The following is a 24,336-nucleotide window of genomic DNA, read 5'->3' on the forward strand; positions in this document are numbered from 1 at the left end:
AAATTGATTCTGTGTGTTGCAAGACAATCAAGGTTAAGAGACTTGTTCAGGGTGACACCATTAGTGTCAAGTATCTGAGGTCATATTTTAACTCAAGTCATCCTGACTCCAGGGCCAGTGTTTTATCTGCTGTGATACCTCAATGCTTCAAAGCTGATTTTCTATTAAAAAACCAAAGCAATTTATTAAAACTAAAAATGTAAATGTACCTGCTTACCATTTTAGGGAACAATATGGCTATTTTGTGGTTTATCTCAAATAGCAATTTTTGGATTTTTCTTCTAATTTATTTTGTATACTTTGGGATTGTTTTATAATATGATTTTGACTTTGATTATTTGAAGATCACATTTATTTATGTATATCAAGTGATATACCACATATGGAATCCTAAATGATAAAACTAAAATCTGAAAATTTTTTTTAAACCTAGCAGAAAAAAGACATTAATTGAAATAAAATATCCTTAGAACTTCTTTCTCTTTCTTCAAGTAAACAGCAGAGGGAAAGAATTAACATTAATGAAATTTAAATTTTTATTGATTTTAGTTGACAAACTAGAAGCACAGTTAAGGGATTTAGTTTGCAAATTCCTTTTTATTTTATAGTTTTTTTTTTCTTTTTCCAATGAGCACAGAAATCTCTAATACATACAGGCAGGTAAGACTGGTTATCAATTCACTAATAGACAAATTAGAAGCCTCTGGAATTAACAGAGGGAAAGTCTTGCAGAGAATGCTAGAAAATAGGAAGTATGTGCAATAATTCTTTTGAAACCTATGGTTGCAAATATCCATGTTTCTAAGAAAATATAACTTTATGCAGGTGTGTCTTAGACATGCGACACCTATATTTGATAAAGTCAAACAATAAGGTAGGGTAACTGTGCAAAAATAATGAACATTTTGTGAAAAAAAAATTAACTTAAGTGCTTTTTTTTTTTTTTTTTGAGTGATTGGATTTCTCCTGGATTTTACAAATACATGGAGATAATTTTCCCTGCTATAATCCATCCTGATGGGAGAGATCCAAAAAGTTGGAAAATAAAAATTGTTGACATGCAAAAAGACACTTAACCCAAGCTGTTTAAATTCTAACTATAGAGTATACCAATTTAGGGAATATGACAAGGAAAGGTAGCCTTTGGTTAGAAGATGATGTCTTTTTAAGGGCTTGAATTCCTTCCTGGATTAGTCTTTATTTGGAAGGCATTGACTTTTAAAAAAATGTTTAAATTTCAAGTAATATTTCTTCTACTGAGAATTTTAGAACTTAAGAGTGTTCTAGAAATATTGTTGTTTTTGAGCTTAATTGAGGCAACAGCATAGACTTCCCTTAAGTATATCCCACCAATGGTTCATTTCAATATCTGGAACAAGATGTTATTATCAAGGAGTCCTGGATATCTTTACAGTGCACTGTAAACAAGACTGTCTAAAAAAAAAAAAACAAAAAAAAAAAAACCCAGAAGCAGTTAATGACTCCTTCCTGAGTACTACTATCCCTTTTAAACATTTTTTTTGCACCCATGTTACTGAATAGTAATCAGAATTGTAATGTATGGAGGCTATCCATGCTGCATAGAATTAACCAGAAAAAAAGTGAACTTATTGAATTTTTATTCCCCTCCCAAGAAATTTCTTCTCACTGGACTAATGCCATACTCCTTTTCAAAAGGGGACCAAATCGAGGCTAGAGAAGGTGGAGAATCTTGACTTGGATTTAGTCTTCTCTGAAAATGAAGATATTTTACCTAACAGCATGATTATTGACTGAAGTAAAATGAACAGTTTAAAATCTGTAATTGCAAGACATTCAAAAGAGGTCACAAGTAAAACATACAAAGAGTTTTGGGCTTGATAACCATGCTGTCACAGCAAAATACTAAAATTCATGCAACAGAGAAATCGGTGATAAACCTTTTTTTTCCCAGATTTCCTGGAAATGGAGAATATACTCACTATGTTCTTCTCTTCACTTTCAGTAGTGAAATTTCTCTTATTTTTGATTGACTTTCCCAATTACTATTTGTTTAACAGCCATTTCAGATGAGAAAACATATTCTCCATTTGTGAGAAAAGCAAGAGATACATGTACAATGAAGGGCATAAAGTATCTTCTCAACTCCACTAGCAGAAAGAATAATCAAACAGCCTATGCAAAAGTACCTCCAATGTTAAAAATGACAAGTAATGTTGAATGAACTGGAAATTAGTTGTCACTGGTACACTTGTAATAAAATAAAGCTTGGTTTTTGTTGTATTTTTTTCTTCATCACAAGGCTGATAAGAAGAGCCTGTATAAAAGCTAGCTATCTGGGTTCTCTAGAAAACGAATACCTTATGCAATGTGAGACAATACAGAGGGTGCTCACATTCATGTTATAAAAATAGACAGGGTTCTCAATGAACAGCAAATGGATACAAAAGAATTCTCCAAACACGAACCATTTTTAAAGGGTATATCTATATATAAAAACAATGAGATGTGATCTCAGAGCTGCCAAGGACAGTCTTCTGAAATGATTTGGGAATGGAATATGAGAGATGATCTGGAGACAGACGGGTCAAGAACCCAGAGCTGATCTGTAGAACTCTTCTGGTTTGGCAGTGTACATTGGCAGTTATAGCCAGCCTGCTTTTGATAAACATAGCTGGTTGGTTTTAGGTGGCACTTGGCTGGTAGGTGAGAAAATTCATCTTCCCATCTGGTATTTGGAAATTTGTCCTCCCATGCCCCCTGGACTCTCTCCCCTTTCCCCCAAGAGAAAAAAAAACAAAAAAAAAACAAAAAAAAAAAAAACCCTTTTCTTGTACTACTCAAATCCAACACAATAAAAATAATCTGAGTAGTTCTCCCTGCCATTCAGAAAAAGTCTTATGGTTCTCACCATACCCTAAGTGTCAGCCAGTGATAAATAATACATCATTAAAGTAATTCTGGCCTTGGTCTAAGACAAGACCTTAGGATATACCAACTCCACCAGCTCCATAGAGAAATACTGGGCCAGCAAGACTGTCCCTTGAATGCAGGAAAAATGAGATTGATGGCTGAGTAAAGTCAAGGAAAATCATAGGAAGAAGAAAGTCAAGAAGATATAGGTAGCAGCACCTTTCTATACCCGCCTGAATGTTTAAGGAGACTTTTACTCCTTATTCCTTTCAAATGCAAAGTTCATCAGCTGGAAGAAGTAAACAGTTTCTAACTTAAACAGTCCTCCAAGGAAACTATCAACATATAAAACAAAATAGCCCAGGAAGCAGTTTAAAGGGCAAGCTGTAGAACCAATTCTGATAAGTTGGTCCAAGTTCTTTATACTGATCTGAGACACCAAATAGCAGAGGGGCAGCCCTCTCACTGTCTGATGAAGAACTAAGCATCATCCATATCCAATCCAGAAGAATTTTTGAAGGAGGAACCTTCTTCTTTGGTACCACCCTCAGGTGTACTCTTGGGTCACAAAAGTTGCAGGGGAGCCAGAAAAACTGGTAGATTGCCTTGCCCTTGAGTGCAAATTCTGGAACTATATTTGCTATCACCATAAAGGCCAATTAAAATAATACTGTAACATGCAGGAGTGAAGCATCTGATTTCCAGATTTAGACCAGTAGCAGCCATGCCCTTCACTGGAAGGGATCATCCATCCACATTAGTTAAGGCCTTCGGTTTGTTGTTGTCATCAGGATAAAACAAAACAATGCATTCCCAACATTTGGGAGTCACCACTCCAAATTAACCCATGGTCCACATCTAGACATGGAATGTTGAGAACCAGACAGGCCAGGCCACACACACAGGCCTAGCCTCTGGTCACCTCACTTGGAAAATCTTTTCTTTTGGCAGTACGTCTAGAAACCTTTCAGGGTCTTCTGGGTTAAATCCTCATTCCTGAGTGAAGCAGCCAGAGAGTGACCAAGTTTCAAAAACTTCCAGTCTGGGAGCCAATGTCAGTTCTCTCCATGATCTTCTTCAATCCAGGCCACAATTTTTCCTTCCCATCCAGGAATAACATCATCATCATGAAAGACCTAAAGAATGAAAGTAAGAAATAATGAGAAAGGCTGGGGGGGGGGGGATCTTGCCAAGATGAATTTATCAATATGAAATACAATGTGGAAGTTAACTGTGAGTTTAAAGACATAGCACTCAAGTTCTATATTCCTTGAAATACTGAGTTTCTGTATAGCTTTGATAAAAAAAAAATTAAAAAACAAAAAACACTACTCTTTTTTTTTTTTTTTTTTTTTTTTTTTTTTAAAGGAAATGTGTGGAATTAGGCTTTTATTTACAGGACTGAAAGATAAGAAATTTCACAAAGAAATAACTCTATTGAGGACAAAAGTTTCAGATACATACAGTTCAAGTTGCTCAAGTATACTTTACTGCTACAATAAAAGTCACATTTATAAAATTATTTTAGTGAAGAGACACTAAGACAAAATTATACCAAGAGCAAGGTGTGTAAGACTTGATGATCTGAAGATAAGATCTAAAGGTTACAAGTCTTAGCTATACCATTTTTGAATGTGGAAAGTATGGTCATCAAGGTAGATTCTGGTACAATGTTTCAACTTCTGCAGAGAAATACTTTCTAATTAAACTTGAGGAATCTTACGTATCAGTTAATTTCCATGAGACTAGACTACTTCAATTTTTTTTAGTCCTTAAATTCTTCAACTGTGATACATATTTTCTCAGTTTTACTTAGTTTTTCATCTTATTGACAAAATAATTCATGTCCTTTTCTCACTCACAACAGATTATAAGGATTAATAAATTATTGTTCAGAAACTGCAGTTCAAAAGCTGCATCCATAAAAGTATATAGTAAAAGAAGAAGGTGATGATTAAAAGAGTGCTGGCCTGTTTATGTGATGAAATAAGGAAAGAAGGCCAATCTTAACAAGTTCCTTGGACCTGTTCTTTTTTGTTTCATCACAAACAAGGGGAAGAAAAAAATAAATTCAGAACCATCATGGTAGAAAATCTTTACTTTTGTAAACTATGATTTTTTGACTTTTTTTTCACAATACATCCATGATCTAGAATTTGCTTCAGAAAAATAAAAGGACTACAGCTTCCTTTTTGCAGATTGAAGAAAGAGTGCTGTTCTAAGAGATGACAAATTATGGCACGGCTCAAGAATTTAGGAGGAAGAACTATTCTCTCTGATCTCCCTTAAATGTTCTTCAAGTACTCTATTTGAGAAATACTACACCATTCCTATAAAATATTCATTACTTCTAAAGCATATGGCTCAGACTCAAACTGAAATCTGCTTGTTTATTTTGAAAAATGAAGGTATGATATGGCTTTTATTTTTGGCTTGGCAGATCACATACATATACAGGAGGCCTGACAGCCAGGCTAGGCCAAGCTAATTACTAAATAGATGTGACTAAATTCCTATACTAGAGAAAGCTAATAATTCCTTGACCTATTCCACAGCCCTTTGGTTCTGGGGATATCCACGTGGGCTCTGAGCAATTTCTTTGATCAGAATCTGAGTTTTGGCCAAATTAAAACTTCGATTAATTTAGGTATCAGCCCTGAAGGACAAAAAGGGCTGGAGGGAAGAGCTCATCTCTTGAGTATGGATGATATCATATAGAAGCTTCTGTACCTCCTCTTTGACAGTGCCAAACTCAGGATCCAGGGCTTTGAAGTGGTATCGATGATTCCCTTCCCGGTCAATAGCTGCTTTAAAATCCTTCAGAGTCACCTCCCCCAACCTGCAATACAGGAGAACACTATAATAACCTGTTATTCTATGGAGTAGGAAAGGAGGATGTCAACTTGCAACAAAAGCTGCTGCCAAAGTCACTCCAGGCAACAGTAGCATGTCCTTCATGGGTCATTGGTCCTGATAACCTTGATGATTTGAAAACAATAGACATTGGGAAACCAGTTAACTGAGGGGAATGAGATCCATACTATCCATGATGTGAGATCAGAATGGTAAATGGGTTTGTTTGCTTCACTGGCAGTCAAAGTCCAGTATTTTTCTCTGAGAATGATACCCTAGAGGCTCTGAGGCCTCTAGAATTTAACTCGGTGAATAACCTCAGCAAGTAAGCACCAAATGGCTTTCTCTGCCACAGAATCCCAAATCTTTGGGCTAGTAGCACTCTTTAGCAACCAACCTCTCTATACTCCTATATACTCTATATCTTAAAGATTTCCTGCTGGCACAGCTCAGAAAGAACTTTCTGGAAAAACGAATTCCTCAGCTTTCCTTGGTAGATAGTATAAGGTTTTTTGTTTTGTATCATCTTTTTGTTTTATTTTCTAACAATCTGTATTAACGCTTGTAGAGGCAGTATGACAAAGTGGATTGCTGGGCTAATTAATTGGGACATCTTGCAGTGCCAACTCTTGATACTTGGTAGCTATGTTACTCTTGGTAGGTCATGTAAGCTCTGTTTAACTTCAAAGACTTATTTACTAAGTTAGGGACAAGTTAGGATCTGCAGCCACCAAAGAGTGTTTTTCCATGCTGATACAATCATCTGCCTAAAGAGGAAACGCAGAGAATGAGACTTAATCTACTTCAGCTCTGATAGAATCATAGAATTGGAAGGAACTTTAGCAGTCATTTGATACAAATTGCTCATTTTATCAGTGGAGAAATCAAGTCCCAATGAGAGGAACTGCTTTGTCCAGGACCACCCAGCTACTAGGACCACCAATCTAACCTCTTCCCACAATACTATGTTACCTCTCAGGTGTAATCATTTGATCAATTCTATTATTATTTTTATTATTGCTCAATGTGGATTTAAAAAAAATAGCAACTACTACCAATCTAGCCTCTTCCCACAATACTATGTTACCTCTTAGGTGTCTCAGTAATCATTTGATCAATTCTATTATTATTATTATTATTGCTCAATGTGGATTTTTAAAAAATAGCAACTACCACCAGAAAAAAATTTTTTTTAAAAATTTATTTAAAATTGCTCCTCAAATTTGTGTATTTGAGCACAAAAAATAAAGCTAGGATTATAGGCAATACTGATTTTACCCTCCCTTTGTCACCCATGGTAGACTATTGTACCTTACCAGGCTCCTATCCTCAAACCCACTCAAGCAGTTTTGGTCCATATTTCTCAGTCATTCTCCCACATTACTAGACGGGTCAAGATGGTAGTGATGGAAATGTCTGGCTCTGTTTTCCTTTCCTTTCTTATAAGGATGCAGAACCTCCAATATCTCACCTCTTTGGTATATTGACCATGAAGGGAGTAAGTGAACGGTCAGTGAAATAAAGCACTTTAGTGCAAGCACTGTTGTTGATGGTTGGAGAACTCTGGGAATGAGGCAACTCTGCAAAGAGAGAGAATCTTATGGTTAGAATACTAGCCTTTCCCTCACACTGACCCCACCTTGTCATCCAAATGTCCAGGCACCTGCCTGATCATGGCAACAGTAACATATCATACACATAAAGAGTGATCATAGGAACTTAAGAGTGGGGCCATGAGGAAAAAAGATGCTTCAAACATGAACTCTGCCCTTAAAACCTCAAATACATTCAGAGTGGTGCTGCCAAGGGTCAAGGTTTTTGATAAGAAACAAACATGGACAAGTTTCAAATGAAATCACAGCTACCTATGGAGGGGGAGAAAACAACAAGAGGTATATTCAGATTCTCAATATGGAGATCAGAATTAAAACATGATTTTGTCATTCTTATGTGATTCAGAAAAGGATACTCACTGGGACAGCAGACTTGTAGAACCCCTTGTTCTTAAAAGACAAGAAGGAATTCCCCATCTGAAAGATACTAAGACTTACCCAAGTAGTAGGAATTCTAAAGCATGTCTTTGATCTCCATGTCTTACCTTTCTCCTTTGCATTCGTCCAAAGAGTGTAAATAGTAATTAGCTATATCTAGCTAAAACATTCACAGAAAGGCTACTCTGAGACCACTAAAAAACCATTATCCTAGGAACCCAAAATTAGTCAGGAATTTCTGTTAGAGCTGGAAATTCTCCTGAAGCTCTTACTTTCCTCTTAAGTTATTCTGGACATTTAATCCAGAACAAATGGAGTAATTGTTTTGAGAAAGAAGTAGGTCAGACAGACCAGAAGGAGAAATAGGATGGGGAGGTGGAAGGCAGGAAAGGGTGTTTTATATGGACAGTGAACAATCACAGAATTTCAGAGTGAATGGAGTCTAATCCATATCCTAAACATACCTAACAACTCATCATTGGCTTCAAGTACAGGGAAGAAAAAATTACTAACTCTCAGGGCAGTCTATTCTAATTTGGAAATGTGCCATTCTCAAATTGTGGTATATGAATATTATGGAACATTACTGTTCTATAAAAAATGAGCAGCAAGATGAATACAGAGAGGCTTGGAAAGACATATATGAACTGACGCTGAGTGAAATGAGCAGAACCAGGAAATCATTATACACTTCCACAATAATACTACATGATGATCAATTCTGATGGACGAGGCTCTCTTCAACAATGAGAGGATCCAAATCAGTTCCAAATGATCTGTAATGAATAGAACCAGCTACACCCAGAGAAAGAACAGTGGGAAATGAGTATGGACCACAACATAACATTTCCATTCTTTCTGTTGCTGTTTGCTTGTATTTTTGTTTTTTTCTTCTCGGGTTATTTTTACCTTCTTTCTAAATCCAATCTTTCCTGTGCAACAAGATAACTGTATAAATATGTATACATATAATTTGTTTAACATATACTTTAACATAAATATGGGACTACCTGCCATCTAGAGGAGGGGGTGGGGGGAAAGGAAGGGAAAAGTTAGAACAGAAGTTTTTGCAAGGATCAATGTTGAAAAATTACTCATTCATATGTTTTATATATAAAAAGCTATAATAAAAATTAAAAAATTTTTAAAAAGGGGAAAAAAAACATGTGACATTCTCTTTTTGCAGTTACCACTTTAAATTAGCTGGCAGTTGATTCTCAAAAAAGTTAATTGCTGAAATCACCTGTGATGATACTCTTTTCTGAATATATTAATTATAAGCATTAAAGCACGGTTGGCAATTGTTCAGTATTGTGACTAAAAAACACTTTGTAGTTTTAATAAAGAACTCAGCCTATAACATTTAGTTACATATATTTTAAATTATATAATACATATGCTTATCTACACCTCTCTATGTACATATATGTTTTATATATCTCAGTCTCTGTTTCTCTCACTCCCTTCATCCCCACTATCTACTCCTTAGTCCTCTTAAAGTGATAAAATTTCCAAAGACTTAGTCAAATCTACATCATCAAATTTTCATTAAACCAGGGAAACTGCTAAAGATAAGACTAGTAGAACAATCAATCCAAGGAAAGCTGAAACAAATATTTAGAAACAAAAAGACAAAATCAATTTAGGTCTTAAAATTTCCATGTCTACTTACAAAACTGTATGTTTGGTCATTCTGTAAACCACTGTGACCAGTAATGAGACTGAAATTTTATGAAGATAGTTATTATTTAAGGGAATAAAGTGAGATACTTGGGGTCATGCATTTGGAAAATTACTAATAGGTTTGTGTAGGTTTGCTTGGCATATTTCAAACTTTAATTCTTTTAAAAACCTTGCATTTAACTTTGAATGACTTAATTATGAATGGATTTGTTAGTATAAAATTTTCTGTGCATCAAGTTTAGCATTTTAGATTGTAACATTCTGTATTTTTGTTGCTATTGACATTAAATAAATGCTTGAACTTTTTTGATATCCTAGAGTCCTTTAGGATAGTCTGCAACAGCAGAATACTACGGTATTGAAAGACATGCTAAATTTAAGTTAGAATTTAATGAAAATGAAGAGAACCATATACACTCAGAGAGAGGACTATGGGAACTGAGTGTGGACCACAACATAGTATTTTCATTCTTTCTGTTGTTGTTTGCTTGCATTTTGTTTTCTTTCTCAGATTTTTTTTCCCTTCTTGAGCCGATTTTTCTAATGCAGCAAGTTAACTGTATAAATATGTATACATATATTGGATTTAACATATATTTTAACTTATTATTTAACTTAACATGTATTAGACTACCTGCCATCTAGGGGAGGGAGTGGGAGGAAGGAAGAGAAAATCTGCAACAGAAGGTTTTGCAGGGGTCAATGTTGAAAAATTACACATGCCATGTGTTTTATAAATAAAATAAAAAATTTAAATTAAAAAATTTTTTTTAAAGATTTGCACCAATAACAAAAAAGAAAAATAAAGTGAAAAATAAAGATGTAATTTTCTTTTCCCAAACAAATTCACAACCTCATTGAAATCTATCCATGGATCTTTAAGAGTCAAGAACCTTTTGTCTAGAGGAAACTAGGCTAAAGGTAAGCAAGTGTGAAAACTAGGAAGCAAAATATAAAATGAAATAGAAAACATCAGACAATATTATGGGTATACTTCAGAAATCTCTAAAAGAACAAACAGAAAAACATGCAATAAATGACCAAGGACAAAGCAGTTTACTGCCACTAACAAAAGAAACCAGTATTTCAGAATTTTTGCCACTAGATGGTGCAAGCATTTTAGTTTTAAATGTAGTTTTAAATGATTTTCACTGGATTAAGCTAACCCATAGGATAAAGAATTTTCTCATAAATCCAAAAGCTTTGCTTCTAAGCGGCTATATCTTTGCTGCTAAGTCCAGGGTAATTTGTACATCTGAGGTTTTTGATTTCTTCCTAAATTGAGAGTCTGAGTTTATTATATTAGTTCTGTACCCAAGTGATTATCAGAAACAAAAAGTTTAAACTTTAGGTTTAATTTGCTAGGAATCCCTGCTAGAGGTCATTGGAAAATGAACAATTAGGACTGGGAGGTACTCACTTGAATTAGGGGGCCAGGACTCCCGGTATTCACTACCTCTTGGTGATTTGCCCCTAACCTGAGAATATAAACCAAGAGAACCAATATCAGTACAATCCAGTTTCCATTTAATACATGGGAGACTCGTAAGGAAATTCACATAATAAAAATCTACTTAAAATACCCACCCTTTGCTCTCTTATCAGCCATCATACCTCTACCTAAAGTGCCAAATAACTGCTAAGCACGTTTTCAGTGAACTCTGCAAGCCATCTGTATTGCAGTGATTCTCTGGGGTCAGGAAGGCTAACTCTCTCAAGGACCCACACTGTAACCAAAAAGGATGGCACCATCCACTCCAGGCCTAAACAATCATTCATAAAGAACCAGGCCCAACAGAAAAGAGAGCCAAACACAGAACTGCAGCCCTCATCAAGTCAGCAGCCAGTCTTAGACTGTGTGTCCTTTACATTCACTTCACCTAGCATATACAGAAACACTCCTGGTGAACAGAAGGCCCAGAGGGCCAGGTTACCCGTCTGTCCTGTTTCTTCTGCATCTCCATCGAGTGCAGGCGCTCCATGAGGCTAGAGATGCCTTGTTCCAGGCTGTCGATGGTATGGTGCTGAGGGTCATGGCCACTGAAGCTGTTGCGCAGGCTCCGAAGAGCATCTCGGACAAGCTGCAGGTCGTTGGCCTACAGGTGGAAGGGGTTTCCCATCAGAAATGACAAGGACTGCTACTGAATTGTGCAGGCTGGTGTGGGAGGGCCTGGAATACCACCCATAGGGACAGAGCCTCCCTTTTATCACTGTCCTCCTTGTTTGCCTACGTTTGCTTACTAGGGAGGGAGGAGGAAAGAAGGGTGTATGCAGAGTAACCTCTTCTACCTTAACAAATGCTTGCTGGGTCTTAGCTTCAGATCATTAACTTCTTATATCTCCAGAGCAATTCTAAGAGAAGAGGGAAACTGGGACACTGAAAAAAACATGATTTGGGCCAAAACCCGGAACTAAGCACTATTCTAATGTATGGTAGTGCAGGAGACTTCTTGCTCCAAAATCTAATTACCTACCCCTCTATGGGCAGCTGAGGCAGATCCTTTCCCAGACATTGGGAGGAAAAACCCATTGCTTTGAGTATTGTGACTGTTGTAGTTGGTCACCTGATGAAGCAAAGAAAAGGAAATAAAAACAGAAGAAACACTTGTTATAGGATAAGACCACAATGATAATTTTTTAAAAAATTCTTATCCTAGTTTCTGCCACAACTGCAGCAATGCCCAGACAGTTGAGAAAAAGAAAAAAGCTGGGCTTCCCTTGCAACATCAGGTGGATGATGTTTTAGGAGAAAAAAAGTGAAATTCAGGTTTTTCTCCTTATATTAGAAAATATAGAATGAAAATGCCAAGATTGATATGCTCCCATTACCTCATCGGCATCTCTCTTCATACAATGTGCCAAGAGGACGTCCTTTTGTTCCAGTTCCCGTTCTAGATCGAACTAAAAGGCCAAGAAAGCAGATGAGGAAAGGGTTGCTTCAGGTCATCAGAGCAGTAAAATCATTTCTTGGCTGCATCCCTACCTGTTGATAATTGGCCTCAGAAAGCTTCCTGAGAGCTTCCTCCAATTTTCCCTGGTGCTGCTGTATGAGACGATCTTTCTGCCCCAACTCTTTCTGCAACAGAAAGGGGTAAAGAGCTTTCAAAAGTACATCATGATGCAGGCAAAATAGACAGCTCATTCTCCCACCACCCAAGGAAAAGACCACCTGTGGAAAAAAAGTTCCTTGTAGATCCTGCTCTATGAGGATAAGAGATATCAGAGATGAAAGTGCTCAGCAAACAGGTCTCCTGGGACTGAGGGAATAATGTGAAGAAAAGCCTCGGTAGAGAGAAGTAAGTAATTTCTGCTATCCTCTGGTTCTTTCAATCTTGAATTTTCATGTCTTTATCAGACTCCACTCTTTCAGGAAACCTTTCTAACAGCTGCTGTTACTCTTATTTCTGACCTCTAGGGGCAGCAGGGTCTTTCTACTTCTCTGTGACAATGTGAATAAATTTTTTTCCTTGGATCAGCTCAAATAAGGATAGAATCTTTTTAAAGGATCCTCTCAGTAGGTAAGTAAAGGAAGAAAAGAAATTACAAAATCATAAAGATAATAGTACAATAGAGAAATACTTATTTTACATCTAGATTGGCCTAATAGCAACTTACTGCCTCCAAGCACTACTTCTTTTTCCTCATCTCAAATCTGTCTAGTTAGATACAAGAACAAGTTATTCTGGTTCTTAGTTAAAGATATATTTGAACTGGCACGAATGCTGGATTTAAGGTGGGGTCTTATGTCTCTATTAGTTCCTGTTTCTACTAATTATAAGCCTGAACTATGAAGGGGTTGGGCTAGATGACCTCTAAAGGCCCTTTTACCCTCTCTGGGTGAGGATGGCACTAGCATAGAGTATTCAGAGATTCCTCCTTAATGTTCCAGGATATCTTACACTAACCCTGCAGTCATATCCTTCTATCTTATGGAGGCCCTACAGCTCTGGCCCCTGGAAGTCCTAACCTTACCTTTGACCTGTTTCTCTCAGCTTTGATTCATTTGTTGAAACACATTCACTAGTTCATCTAATCACACAAAGTTAGAAATGACCTCAGAAGTTATCAAGTCCTACCTGTTAGAAGTAATCCAATCCATGGGAGATATAAATCCTCCCTACAAAACTTTCAAATGTCCCCTTTAAATCCACTAGTATTGAGGGGCACACAATTAATCCCCCAGGCCAGTCCATGATATTTGGGGTCAACTCTAATTATTAGAAGTTTCTTCTTCACAAATTCTGAGCAATGAAAGTAACCTCAGAATCACCTTTTCTTGACCTAGAATCCACTCAACAACATATTAATAATCTTATTGTACTCTCCCTGAACAGGATCTATCCAGAGTACTGTGTTTGTTCAAAGAAGCATTGCTTAGGAAGGAAAATGGTGAGCTGGAGAGTGACAGAACGGAAACTGTGTGACATGAAGACTGGCAGAAGGTCAAGGAGACATGACCTTTATCTTTAAATATTTGAAAAGTTGACATGGAAGAGAGAGAGTCATTCCCCCTTGGCTCCAGAAGGCAGATAACAGTGTGACAGTGAAGTTAGTGATGGATTTGTTGTCAGGGAGCTTAATTAGGCTCCAATCCCAGTTCTCCTATTTACAACCTGTGTAATCTTGACTTGACATCTTTGAGTCCCTTGTTCAATGAGAAAGCTGGACTAGACAATCTTTCCTTTTTGATCCCGGCTTGGTCATCCAATGGGTTAGTTTATTCCTCCTAGATTTGTATCATCTGAATATCTGATAATCACCTTGTCTTATGACTTCATCCAAATTGTTGATTTAAAATTAGTACAGAGTCAAGAACAAATCCCTGGGACAATGTGTTTGAAATAGCCTTTTAAATTCATACTGATCCATTACTGAAGATTCTTTCTGGTTCTGTTATCAACCAGGTTGGAATTCAACCATTGTCTCAATTGTCTTTTACTTTGGCAAATGTTTTGGATTAGCTCTATCTACAGCTCACAGTCTAGTAAACCTGTTATAAAAGAAAATGAGTTTAGCCTGACGTGATCTGTTCTTTATGAAGTCTAGATAAGCCAAAAATCTACCTCCTTTAAGCCTCTAACCATTGGTCTTGACTTATGCCCTGCAGCATTCTTATCTTCCCAGCACACACTCTGTGCTCTAGCCAAGTTGATTATTTCTGTCCCAGAAAAAAAGTATTCCATGCTCACTACACTTTTAAAGCTCAATCAAAGGCTACTTTCTCAAAAAAGCCTTTCCTGATTCCCATCTAGTCCTGTTTCTGGCCAGTAAGCCTTTCCTTCTTTCCACATTTAGCACTTGGTTTTGTAAGATGCCAATGAATTTATCATGTAATAGTATAGATTATAGCTATCTGTGTTGGAATCTTGTTCAGTCATGTGCAATTCTTTGTGACCCCATGCACTATTTTTTCCATAGGATTTTCTCTGCAAAGATAATGGAGTGGCACTGGACTGATATCCCAAAAAAATACTAAAGAAGGGAAAGGGGGGCTGTATGTACCAAAATGTTCGTGGCAGCCCTTTTCATAGTGGCCAGAAACTGGAAAATGAATGGATGTGCATCAGTTGGAGAATGGTTGGGTAAATTATGGTATATGAGTGTTATGGAATATTATTGTTCTGTAAGAAATGACCAGCAGGATGAATACAGAGAGGCTTGGAGAGACTTACATCAACTGAAGCTGAGTGAAATGAGCAGAACCAGGAGATTATACACTTCAACAACAATACTATATGAGGATATATTCTGATGGAAGTGGATATCTTCAACATAAAGAAGAGCTAATTCAGTTCCAATTGATCAATGATGGACAGAATCAGCTACACCCAGAGAAGGAACACTGGGAAATGAGTGTAAACTGTTTGCATTTTTGTTTTCTTCCCAGGTTATTTTTTATCTTCTGAATCCAATTCTTCCCGGGCAACAAGAAATTCGGTTCTGCACACCTATATTGTATCTAGGATATACTATAACATATTTAACACGTATAAGACTGCCTGCCATCTAGGGGAAGGAGTGGAGGGAAAGAAGGGAAAAATCGGAACAGAAGTGAGTGCAAGGAATAATGTTGTAAAAAATTACCCATGCATATGTACTGTCAAAAAAAAAAAAGTTATAATTATAAAATTTAAATTTAAAAAAATTACAAAAAAAAAATAGTGGAGTGGCTTGCCAATTCCTTTCTGATAGATTACCTTTTCTCAGAACTTTCCACTGGACCTTGGTTCCATCTTGGGTCATTATGTACAGAATAACTCTTAGTTTCATTGAGCTACAAAAGCCCCTCTACTACAAGACAGTGAATCAGGAAGGATTTTTTTTTTCAGGCAAACAGAGATTGAGAATTACCTAGCTAGTAAGCACACAGCTAGTAAGTATCTGAGGATGAATTTCAACTTGGATTTTCTTGTCTCCAGGACTGGCACTCTAACCACTAATCTACCTAGCTGCCCCAGTTAAACTATAAACTCTTTGGAGTATAGAAACTGTGTTTCATCTAAACTTTTTGTACTTTTAATGTCTTCTGCATTTCATAGGATTATAAATTTAAAATTAAAAAAGACTTGAAAGCTCATTTAACCCAATTCCCTTATTTTGCAAGTAAATTGAGGTTCAGTGAGATTAAATGAGTTATCTAACAAGTTAGAAGTAGAAAAAGTGGACTGGCCAGGATGATTTCACAAAGGCCTGGAGAGACTCACATGAACTGATGCTGAGTGAAATGAGCAGGACCAGGAGTTCATTATATATTTAAACAATAATATTATATGATGATCAATTCTGATGGACGAGGCCCTCTTCAATAATGAGATGAACCAAATCAGGTCCAATAAAGCAGTAATGAACTGAACCAGCTGCACCCAGCAAAAGAACTCTGGGAGATGACTGTGAACCACTACATAGAATTCCCAATCCCTCTATTTTTGTCCATCTGCATTTTTTATTTCCTTCACAGGCTAATTGTATACTATTTCAAAGTCTAATTCTTTTTGTACAGCAAAATAACTGTATGGACATGTATACATATATTGTATTTAAGTTATACTTAAACATATTTAACATGTATTGATCAACCTTCCATCTGGGGGAAGGAGGGGAAAGTAGGAACAAAAGGTTTTGCAATTGTCAATGCTGAAAAATTACCTATGCATAAAATTTTAGTAAAAAAAAATAAAAATGAGAAAACTTAAAAAAAAAAAAAAAAATGGACTAGGACCTAGACCTGTAGATCCTAAGCCCCGCTTCTTCTTCACTGTTATGCTGGAATCTGTAATTTGTAGTCTTTGTACTTGCCATCTAGAGCCAAGCAGAATAACTCAAGTCTGAATCTGATATAATTCTTCAAATGGATGAAGATAGAGGATATACCTTTCCTAAATTTTTTCTTCTTATACTCCTCCTTCATGAAGTTTTTGAATGTCATTTCACTTTCTTTAGATAAACCTTAACTTTTCAATGTTCTTTCTAAAATGTGGTGCTTAGAAATAAATACAATATACTAACTTGGATCAAGACAGAATAAAATGAAATTGTTTTTGTGCTCTGGTACCAAAGCAGGGACCAGGCCCCAGATGCTCAATTTGGTTCTGTCCTTAAGGAATGGTCAGCTTCTGGCCTTTGTTTCTCTGTTACCCATTGGCAACTCTCTCCATCTCTGAAGCCTGACCAGAGAATTCTATCATCACTTTATAAAAATCAACATCTGGCTACTGTCTCTTCTTGTTTCACACCTAGTTCCCACTGCTGGAATTCTCACTAAAATCCTATTTCTAGTCTGAGAGGCAGCTACCTCTTTATTTATTTATGCAATAATGATAACAAGCAATATCTGAACTCAATAAAGTGAACAGGCTACATTAACTTGCTTACTCTAGGATGACACACTCAGGATCTTCTATAGTCCCAGATGAATTGCTTTCTCAAAATCCTTCCACTATAGACTTAAAATAGAAAATATTCTATAATTTAGTACGAAATAATTTCCATCAACTGAAAGGAGATAGTTATTTCCTCAGATTACTTCAGAGCAACAGAAAAGAATACAAGAAGCATTACTTATAAGGGCCTTAACTCCATACACTAATCTGTCTATTCAAATAGGTGCAAAAATGGCATTAGGAAAACAAATAATAATACTTTATATTTCATAGTCTCTAGAAAGTTAGACCTGAAAGAGATAATCTAATTCAAGACCTTTACTTGATAGATATGAAAATTTAATCTGTCCTAAGTCCTCCCACAGTTAGTTATAACAAAGCTGGAAGGAAAACAGACCCTTTGACTTTTGATCCAAGGCTCTTACACTATACTGTACAATGTTAGAGCACTTTTACGCATATCATTGCTTGATCCTACCAGCAATTTCATGAATTAATTAGGGAAATATCTTAATTTTTGAAAAGGAAACTGAAGTTCCCAAGGTTATGTGGGCCCAACATGAGACAGCTGGTTAGCAGCAAAGAAAACATTAGAATCCAGGTCTTCTGATTGTGAGCCAATACTCCTCCTACCATACCATAATGCTTCCTGTAGGAAACCACCATTCTTCCAGTTACCCAGGTTTGCATCCTTAGTATCATTTTCAAGTTTTCATTATCCCTCACTCTACATATCCAATTATTTGACTTTGGGAGAGCTTGTGTGGAGGAAGGACTGAGAATCAAGTAGATGTGAGCAAGAAAACACAAAGAATGAGGGAAAAGAAGATTTCAATTTTTTCTCACAGCAGCAGCAATGGAAAACAACTCATTTATAAAGGAGAGATGGGAATTATTTGCAACCTAGTTCCTTTCTTACTTTGTATTCTCCTAAGAGGCGGCTCCTCTCATCCAGTTTTCTCTGAAGATCTACCTGTAAGAAGGACAAGAAAAAGGTTCAGTGGAATGCTTGCCAACACAACTTGTAATAAAACAGATACCTGATTATATTAAACGGCATATCATGATGCTGAGGGAAAATAGTAGAAACCCCTTCTATGTCTCATCTCAAACACACTCTGGCTGCAGATTCTTTGAGGCTATTGTCTCAGGGTCCTCAAAATTGCTGAGAAACCCAAATATATCTCTGCCCAGTATGGCCTGAAATGTATGTAGGAACAGAGATAAACTCAATGTTAATATATTGTTATTCGTATTGGTAATCTGGAAGCCATTCAACAAGGTCACCTGTCAGAGCTTCAATCCAGAAATATTTCATTCAACTCACATTCTGATTGTGTAGCTCATCCTTGTCCATATTTGCTCTCAAAAGTTCTTGTTTAAGCTGAAGAACAGATGTGTCCTGTTGAGTCAATCTTTGTTGCAAAGCATCCTGAGAAAAAGAACATCCTTAATGTGATTATGCTAAATTATTAGGTCATTGTTAAGCATATACTTTGTGCACTGCCATTCTCCTTGGCATTGTGGTCATTGTGGTCTCTGCCCACAAAAATCCTACAACATATTTAGGAAGATAAGACTATTAGTGAGCAAGACATCTGCCCCTATGCCTTACTCATCCCTATTCACACTAAGTGGATCAAAATCCACTGGCATCTTTCTTCCAGTCTCTGATGAAGAGGTGACCTTCTTTATTTATAAAGCATCCTTGACTCCATTTCCTCCCATCTTCTCTAGCAAATTACTCCCACAATCACCCTTCCTTCCTACCTATGAAATCCTTCACTGCTGCCTACAAATACACTCAAGTCTCTTCCATGCTTAGAAAACCTTCAGAAGATACTTCATCATCCCATCATTGTCTTAGATGTCTTTTGCTTTTCATAGCCAACGAAAAAGCCATCTGCACTCTCTGCCTCCACTTTGTCTCCTCTCATTTGCATATTAACCTTTTCAGTTTGGTTTCCAACCTCGTCACTCTCCCTGATGTTGTCTTCTCTAAAATGACTGGAGCCTGATGATTTTTTCTCAGTTCTCATCTTTGTCCACTACACTGAACTATGTGCCACTGCTAACCATCTCCCCTCCTGGTTTTTTGGCAGCTGCTCTCTAAGCTCCCCTCCTACTCGTCTGACAACTCCTTCCCAGTCTCCTTGTATGGGTCATCGTTCAAACCCATCTTCCATGACTGCAGATATACCCCAAGATTCTCCTATGGGCCCTCTATTCTCTTTCATTTGGTATGTTATCCACTCCCATAGGTTGGATGATCGCTTATGTAGCTGACTCCTAGATCTTCATATTCAGTCCTACTCTCTCACCCATCCTCTGGAAGGCTTGTAACTTTTGCTGCCTCCTAGACCTTTCAAACGGATAGTCTAAAGGCATCTCAAACTCAACAGGTTTAAAACAGAATTCATCTTTCCCCAACTTATGCCTCTCCCCACAAACTTTCCTTGCCATGCCCCTAGTCACCATTTCACAATTATCTTTCAAATCAAACCCAGACCCTTCTGTTTAGATTTTAAAGTCCTTTACAATCTTGTTTCCTCCTAGCTAATGACTTTAACTGAATCCTGCAGTTCAGCTAGCCTGGTCTTCTGATGCTTCTCACCCATGACACTCTAGACTGACAGGTTTGAAACCAGGAAGACTTTGGTTCAAAGTCTGCTGCAGACAATAGCTGGATGGCTCTAGAGAAGTCATCTAACTTCTCTAGGAGTCAGCTTCTTCACCTAAACCGTTCTAAGGTCCTTTATAAGCAACTAAGTGTTGCAGTGGATATAATAGACTGGGCTTGGATCAGGAAAAACTGAATTCAAAACCAGCCAGAGATTAGTCACATGGCACTGTTTCCTCAACTGTAAAATGGGGGTAATTAAACCCTACCTGTCAGGATTGTTGTGAGATCAAATGAGATAATACTTGTAAAGTACTTAGCAGAGCACATGGCACATAATAAATACTTAATAAGTCTGTCCCTCCTTCCTTCTTTCCTTCCCTATATTTATGATCCTGTGATCTCCAGTCCCTGTGCCTTTGCACCACTTGTCTCCATGATCAGAATGTATTCTCTCTACATCTCTACTTTCCTGTTTTCCTTCAAAATCCAATTCCAAGTACCACTTTTCATATTGATCTTTTCCTGTTTCTCTTACTACCCACTACCCACCTCCAGCTGCCAGTGCTTCCCCCTCAAAAATACATTTTATTTATTTATTCTTATTTATGTTCACGTTCTAAAATAGAAGGGAGGCTTCTTGAGAAGTCTTTCATTTTTTGTCTTAGTCTCTCCAACACTTAGGACAGTCCCTGGTACAAACTGGTATTACATAAATGATTGACAGTATGGGGACCAGACCAGATTTCATTAATACAGGGAACTCTAGTGTAGAAACTACATACTCTGATGTAGGTGCACAACCCTATGACATGAAGTCCAGTTGCTGAGGGCACAGGTAGAATGTGTATTAACACAGCTGGGATATGTTAGTGGTAGGATAAGAACTTTCCAACTTCAAACTTAGCACTTTATCCCCTTTGCCAAGCAGGTATCAGGTTATCAGATAGAAACAAGAGAAAATGAGACAACATATATGAGAGAGCTTATTTTGTAATACAGACAAAAATAAAAAAAAATAAAACGAGTTAGAAAAGGAAGATGACAATGTGGACTGGAGTAACAGAGGAGTCACAGAAAAAATAGAACTGGGGGAGGGGATAAAGGGAGAGAGAAAATTTGAAACTGAAAATTTAAAAAAAGTAGGACCTGAACTAGGTCTTGAAAGATTGCAATATAGATAAGCTGGGGGGAAAAAAAGTGTTCCATATGGAAGAGACAGTCATTTTTTTCTTATTTAAAAAAATGAAGACTTTTAAAATCTATGAGGTTGGGCTTGTACTACAGTCTCATACTCCACTTCTGGTCTGAGATATAGGGCAGCATCTCCCTGATCTCCATCCATTTTCTCCATCCCAGAGAACACAGAAATGCAATGCACTTATATTCTGCACAAACATAATAATGTTGTTGGGCAAGAGGGCAGGAGTTGGGGTACAAAGAGAAAGGGTGTGACATATTTTTACATGTGGCAATAACCTTGACAGTGCTGGGTTAAAAGGACTACCAATCTGAGATGCCCTTGGCCTTCAATGTCCCCAAATTATTATTCTCTGATCTACAGATGAAAAATAAAGGAAAAAGAACAATAGCATCCAAGGCTTTCTTTCTTAGGGCTAGGAGGATGTGGCTTACACATGGCTGCAGCCCAGGTGGTATGGAGACTCCAGGCACCACAAACACTCAAGCAGAGAAGTCTCAGTGTAGCAGAATGGGTCAGTACCTAACACACAAACAAGCTCAGGTTTCTGGACCCACTCCACTGGAAGACGATATTCTTTCTTAGGGAATAAGGTAAAAGAGTTAGCTTGTACTTATCTTTACCTTTATTCCTTGCAAATTTCTGACTTCTTGTTTGCATTTCAGCAACTCTTTCTGGAAAAACAAACACAGTTAGATTAGATGGTTTTTGCCATTTGCCTTGTCTCAGAACCAGCACCTCCCCCTGTCTCACAGAGAGCAAAACAATGAGGACATTCCATGACAGAATACAAAAGAAGGCCTCATTCAGTTAGCAGCAAATGATAAATCACACAATTGCTGGCCAAGACCACAGAGTCCCCAGCCTCAAGAATTACACTGATCCTTTTGGGACAGAAGGGAATTTTGACAGGGAAGATTCCAGACCCACTTCAGTACTTAACTACCCTCAGCCGTAGAAAACCTTCCATATATGGCTTTAAGTGTCATAGCTCAAGTAACCTAAATCCCTCTTACTGAAATATAAGATATGTTAATAATATATTTTGCCAATACCATTATATTATCTTAGTTCAACCTAATACAAGACAAAGGGCGTGATAATTCCTAAAGATTAGTCAGTTCTGGGAAACTGATTGTTTAGATGGGAACATGTTTCTTCCACAAAAGTCCTACTTCAATGCCTTATCATGTTGTGGAGGTAACCTTGGGTTCTCATAGGCTGTGCCAGTAGAATACAACCAAGGCATACAAGCTGGATGGGCTTCAAGGGCAGGCCTGGAGCCATATTGTGGTTCAGAAGTGACTTGGTTAAGTTCTGAGAACCTGGTCCCAAGAAATTTGGCCATAAGATGGTGAGTTTTCTTGACACAGCAACCTCTTGAAATTGTCCATTGAAGTATGAAAGGAATACAGTCCCCATACCAAAGAATAATATATCCTTAATATAATGAAGTAAAAAATCTGGTCTGGAATATGGCATAGATTGCCTAAATAACTTTATTTCATATGAAATGCATATGTATGTCTGGGGTCCATATCCATAAAACAGATTTTTTTAAAAGGGGAAAACACAAGTCATCTCATTCCTTTTCCTCCTACTTCACACCATAAGTTTGCTGGAAATTTTTTTACTTTAAAAAAGGCTGAAAGGTATTTGGGAAAAAAACAGTGCTCACTGCCCCTAAATCCTTTAAACAGTTTTTCCCCCCATAGTTTATTATATATATACACAGCTGTACCTTGAGGTCCTGATTTTCTTCCAAGCTCTGGTCTAGACGACTTTGTATTATGATCTGAATATAGGAGAAAAAGAATGATTATATCTTGAAAGACTGTTCCTCACATGTACCAGACACAAAATCTCAGGGTGAAAGGCAGAGCTCACCAATTGCTCTTCAGGATTGGCTCCTGGTTCAAAGAGAGCTAAGGGTCTCTCTTGTTCATCTTCAGGCAGGGACCCATTAAGCAGCAAGGCCTGAAAATCAACAAAAGGCAAAATAAAATGTGATCCCTCCATTCAGGTGACTCGTTCCAGATAACTCAGGACTGAGCTCAGTGAGTTCAGTCCCTAAGCTGGAATCACAACCCAACTTCCTTTAGAAACTTTTCTCTCTGTAGTTTTGGCTGCTCCTTTATTCTGCACAGAGGCATGCTAATCTTGGGACAATCTGGAGTTTTGACACTATCCATGCACCAAGTCTCTATCACTTCTCTTGTATTCACCTGTATCCTCAGCTATAAAAGCCCCTCTTGGTCCCAAGAGGTTACTGGAAAACAAACTCTGCTTTCAGGAACAGTTGGAAGCATTTTAAATCAGAGCTACTCAAATTGGCTTTCACCAACAACACAGGGAATCAAAAAACAGAGGTTGTTTATGCTGGCTTTGAAAAGTACTTTTCAATAAATCAATTCGTATATGTCTGGGTGATTGGGAGAGAGAGGTTATCTGATATAGATTAAAAAAAAAAAATCCTCATTCTAACTTCCCAAGGTTACTTTGAAGATCTGCACAGAAAAAATAGGGAATGAGTATGGAGATTATATGCCCCCATTCATTTTAATTCTCCACACTTGCTTTTATCAGAGAATCAATTATATAGCCAGGATTGATTATCAACTGGATTACAGATAATAATTGTGAGGCAATTTGAAAAAGCCAATTCTACTTTATAACTAATTGAGTCACAAATCTGCCAAATAAGTTAAAGGGTTAAAAAGGTCATATACTATTTTAGTAAACATCTCGATACATTAAAAAGGTTGTCTGGCCAATGGCTCATTTTCAGCATCTCAAAAGAATTTGAATTTATAATAAGAATATGATCTAAAGCTTGATGGTTACAATAAGTAAAAAAGACAATGGAGCATCTAGAAAATGCTCCATTCTAATAATAAACTCATTAATACGTTTTAACTAACTAAAGATATATTGATGGGAAAGAAATCTAGGTTATACCTTTGCTGCAACTTAGTCATTGTTCAAATCTTTAAGAAGTATGGAGGATACTAAGAGCTATTCTATGTCTTACAAAGAATTCAATTCTCTTTTATAATTATGTGGCTCTGAATTAATATGCCTCTCTGTTTGAAGTGGATATTGCAGTGTTGACTTTCAGGCTGATTCTTCAGTTTTCTTACTTTCTCATAAGCCAGTGGCTCTCTCTCCCTATTGGAGGAACATAAACCTTTTTGAGAGCCAAATGATGGATATCTA

At 37.1% G+C, this 24,336-nt stretch overlaps 1 protein-coding gene across 5 annotated transcripts in view; it reads right to left on the reverse strand.

The window, feature by feature from the left end:
* Positions 1-577: 577 nt before the first annotated feature.
* The window catches only part of DIXDC1 (DIX domain containing 1), an 82,782-nt gene continuing 59,023 nt past the window's right edge, over positions 578-24,336 (reverse strand). For all 5 annotated transcript variants that reach the window (XM_074304272.1, XM_074304274.1, XM_074304275.1 and 2 more), the window contains 13 exons: positions 23,008-23,097; positions 22,862-22,915; positions 21,744-21,794; positions 18,627-18,731; positions 18,219-18,272; positions 12,403-12,495; positions 12,249-12,320; positions 11,894-11,983; positions 11,354-11,515; positions 10,840-10,897; positions 7,217-7,325; positions 5,623-5,731; positions 578-4,028 (listed from right to left, as the gene is read on the reverse strand). In XM_074304272.1, the coding sequence (XP_074160373.1) occupies positions 3,948-4,028; positions 5,623-5,731; positions 7,217-7,325; positions 10,840-10,897; positions 11,354-11,515; positions 11,894-11,983; positions 12,249-12,320; positions 12,403-12,495; positions 18,219-18,272; positions 18,627-18,731; positions 21,744-21,794; positions 22,862-22,915; positions 23,008-23,097 (1,128 nt within the window). In that variant the 3' untranslated portion in view covers positions 578-3,947. The remainder of the gene's footprint in view (positions 4,029-5,622; positions 5,732-7,216; positions 7,326-10,839; positions 10,898-11,353; positions 11,516-11,893; positions 11,984-12,248; positions 12,321-12,402; positions 12,496-18,218; positions 18,273-18,626; positions 18,732-21,743; positions 21,795-22,861; positions 22,916-23,007; positions 23,098-24,336) is intronic.

The sequence above is a fragment of the Sminthopsis crassicaudata genome, chromosome 3, assembly GCF_048593235.1.
Source record: "Sminthopsis crassicaudata isolate SCR6 chromosome 3, ASM4859323v1, whole genome shotgun sequence".
NCBI lineage: Eukaryota > Metazoa > Chordata > Mammalia > Dasyuromorphia > Dasyuridae > Sminthopsis > Sminthopsis crassicaudata.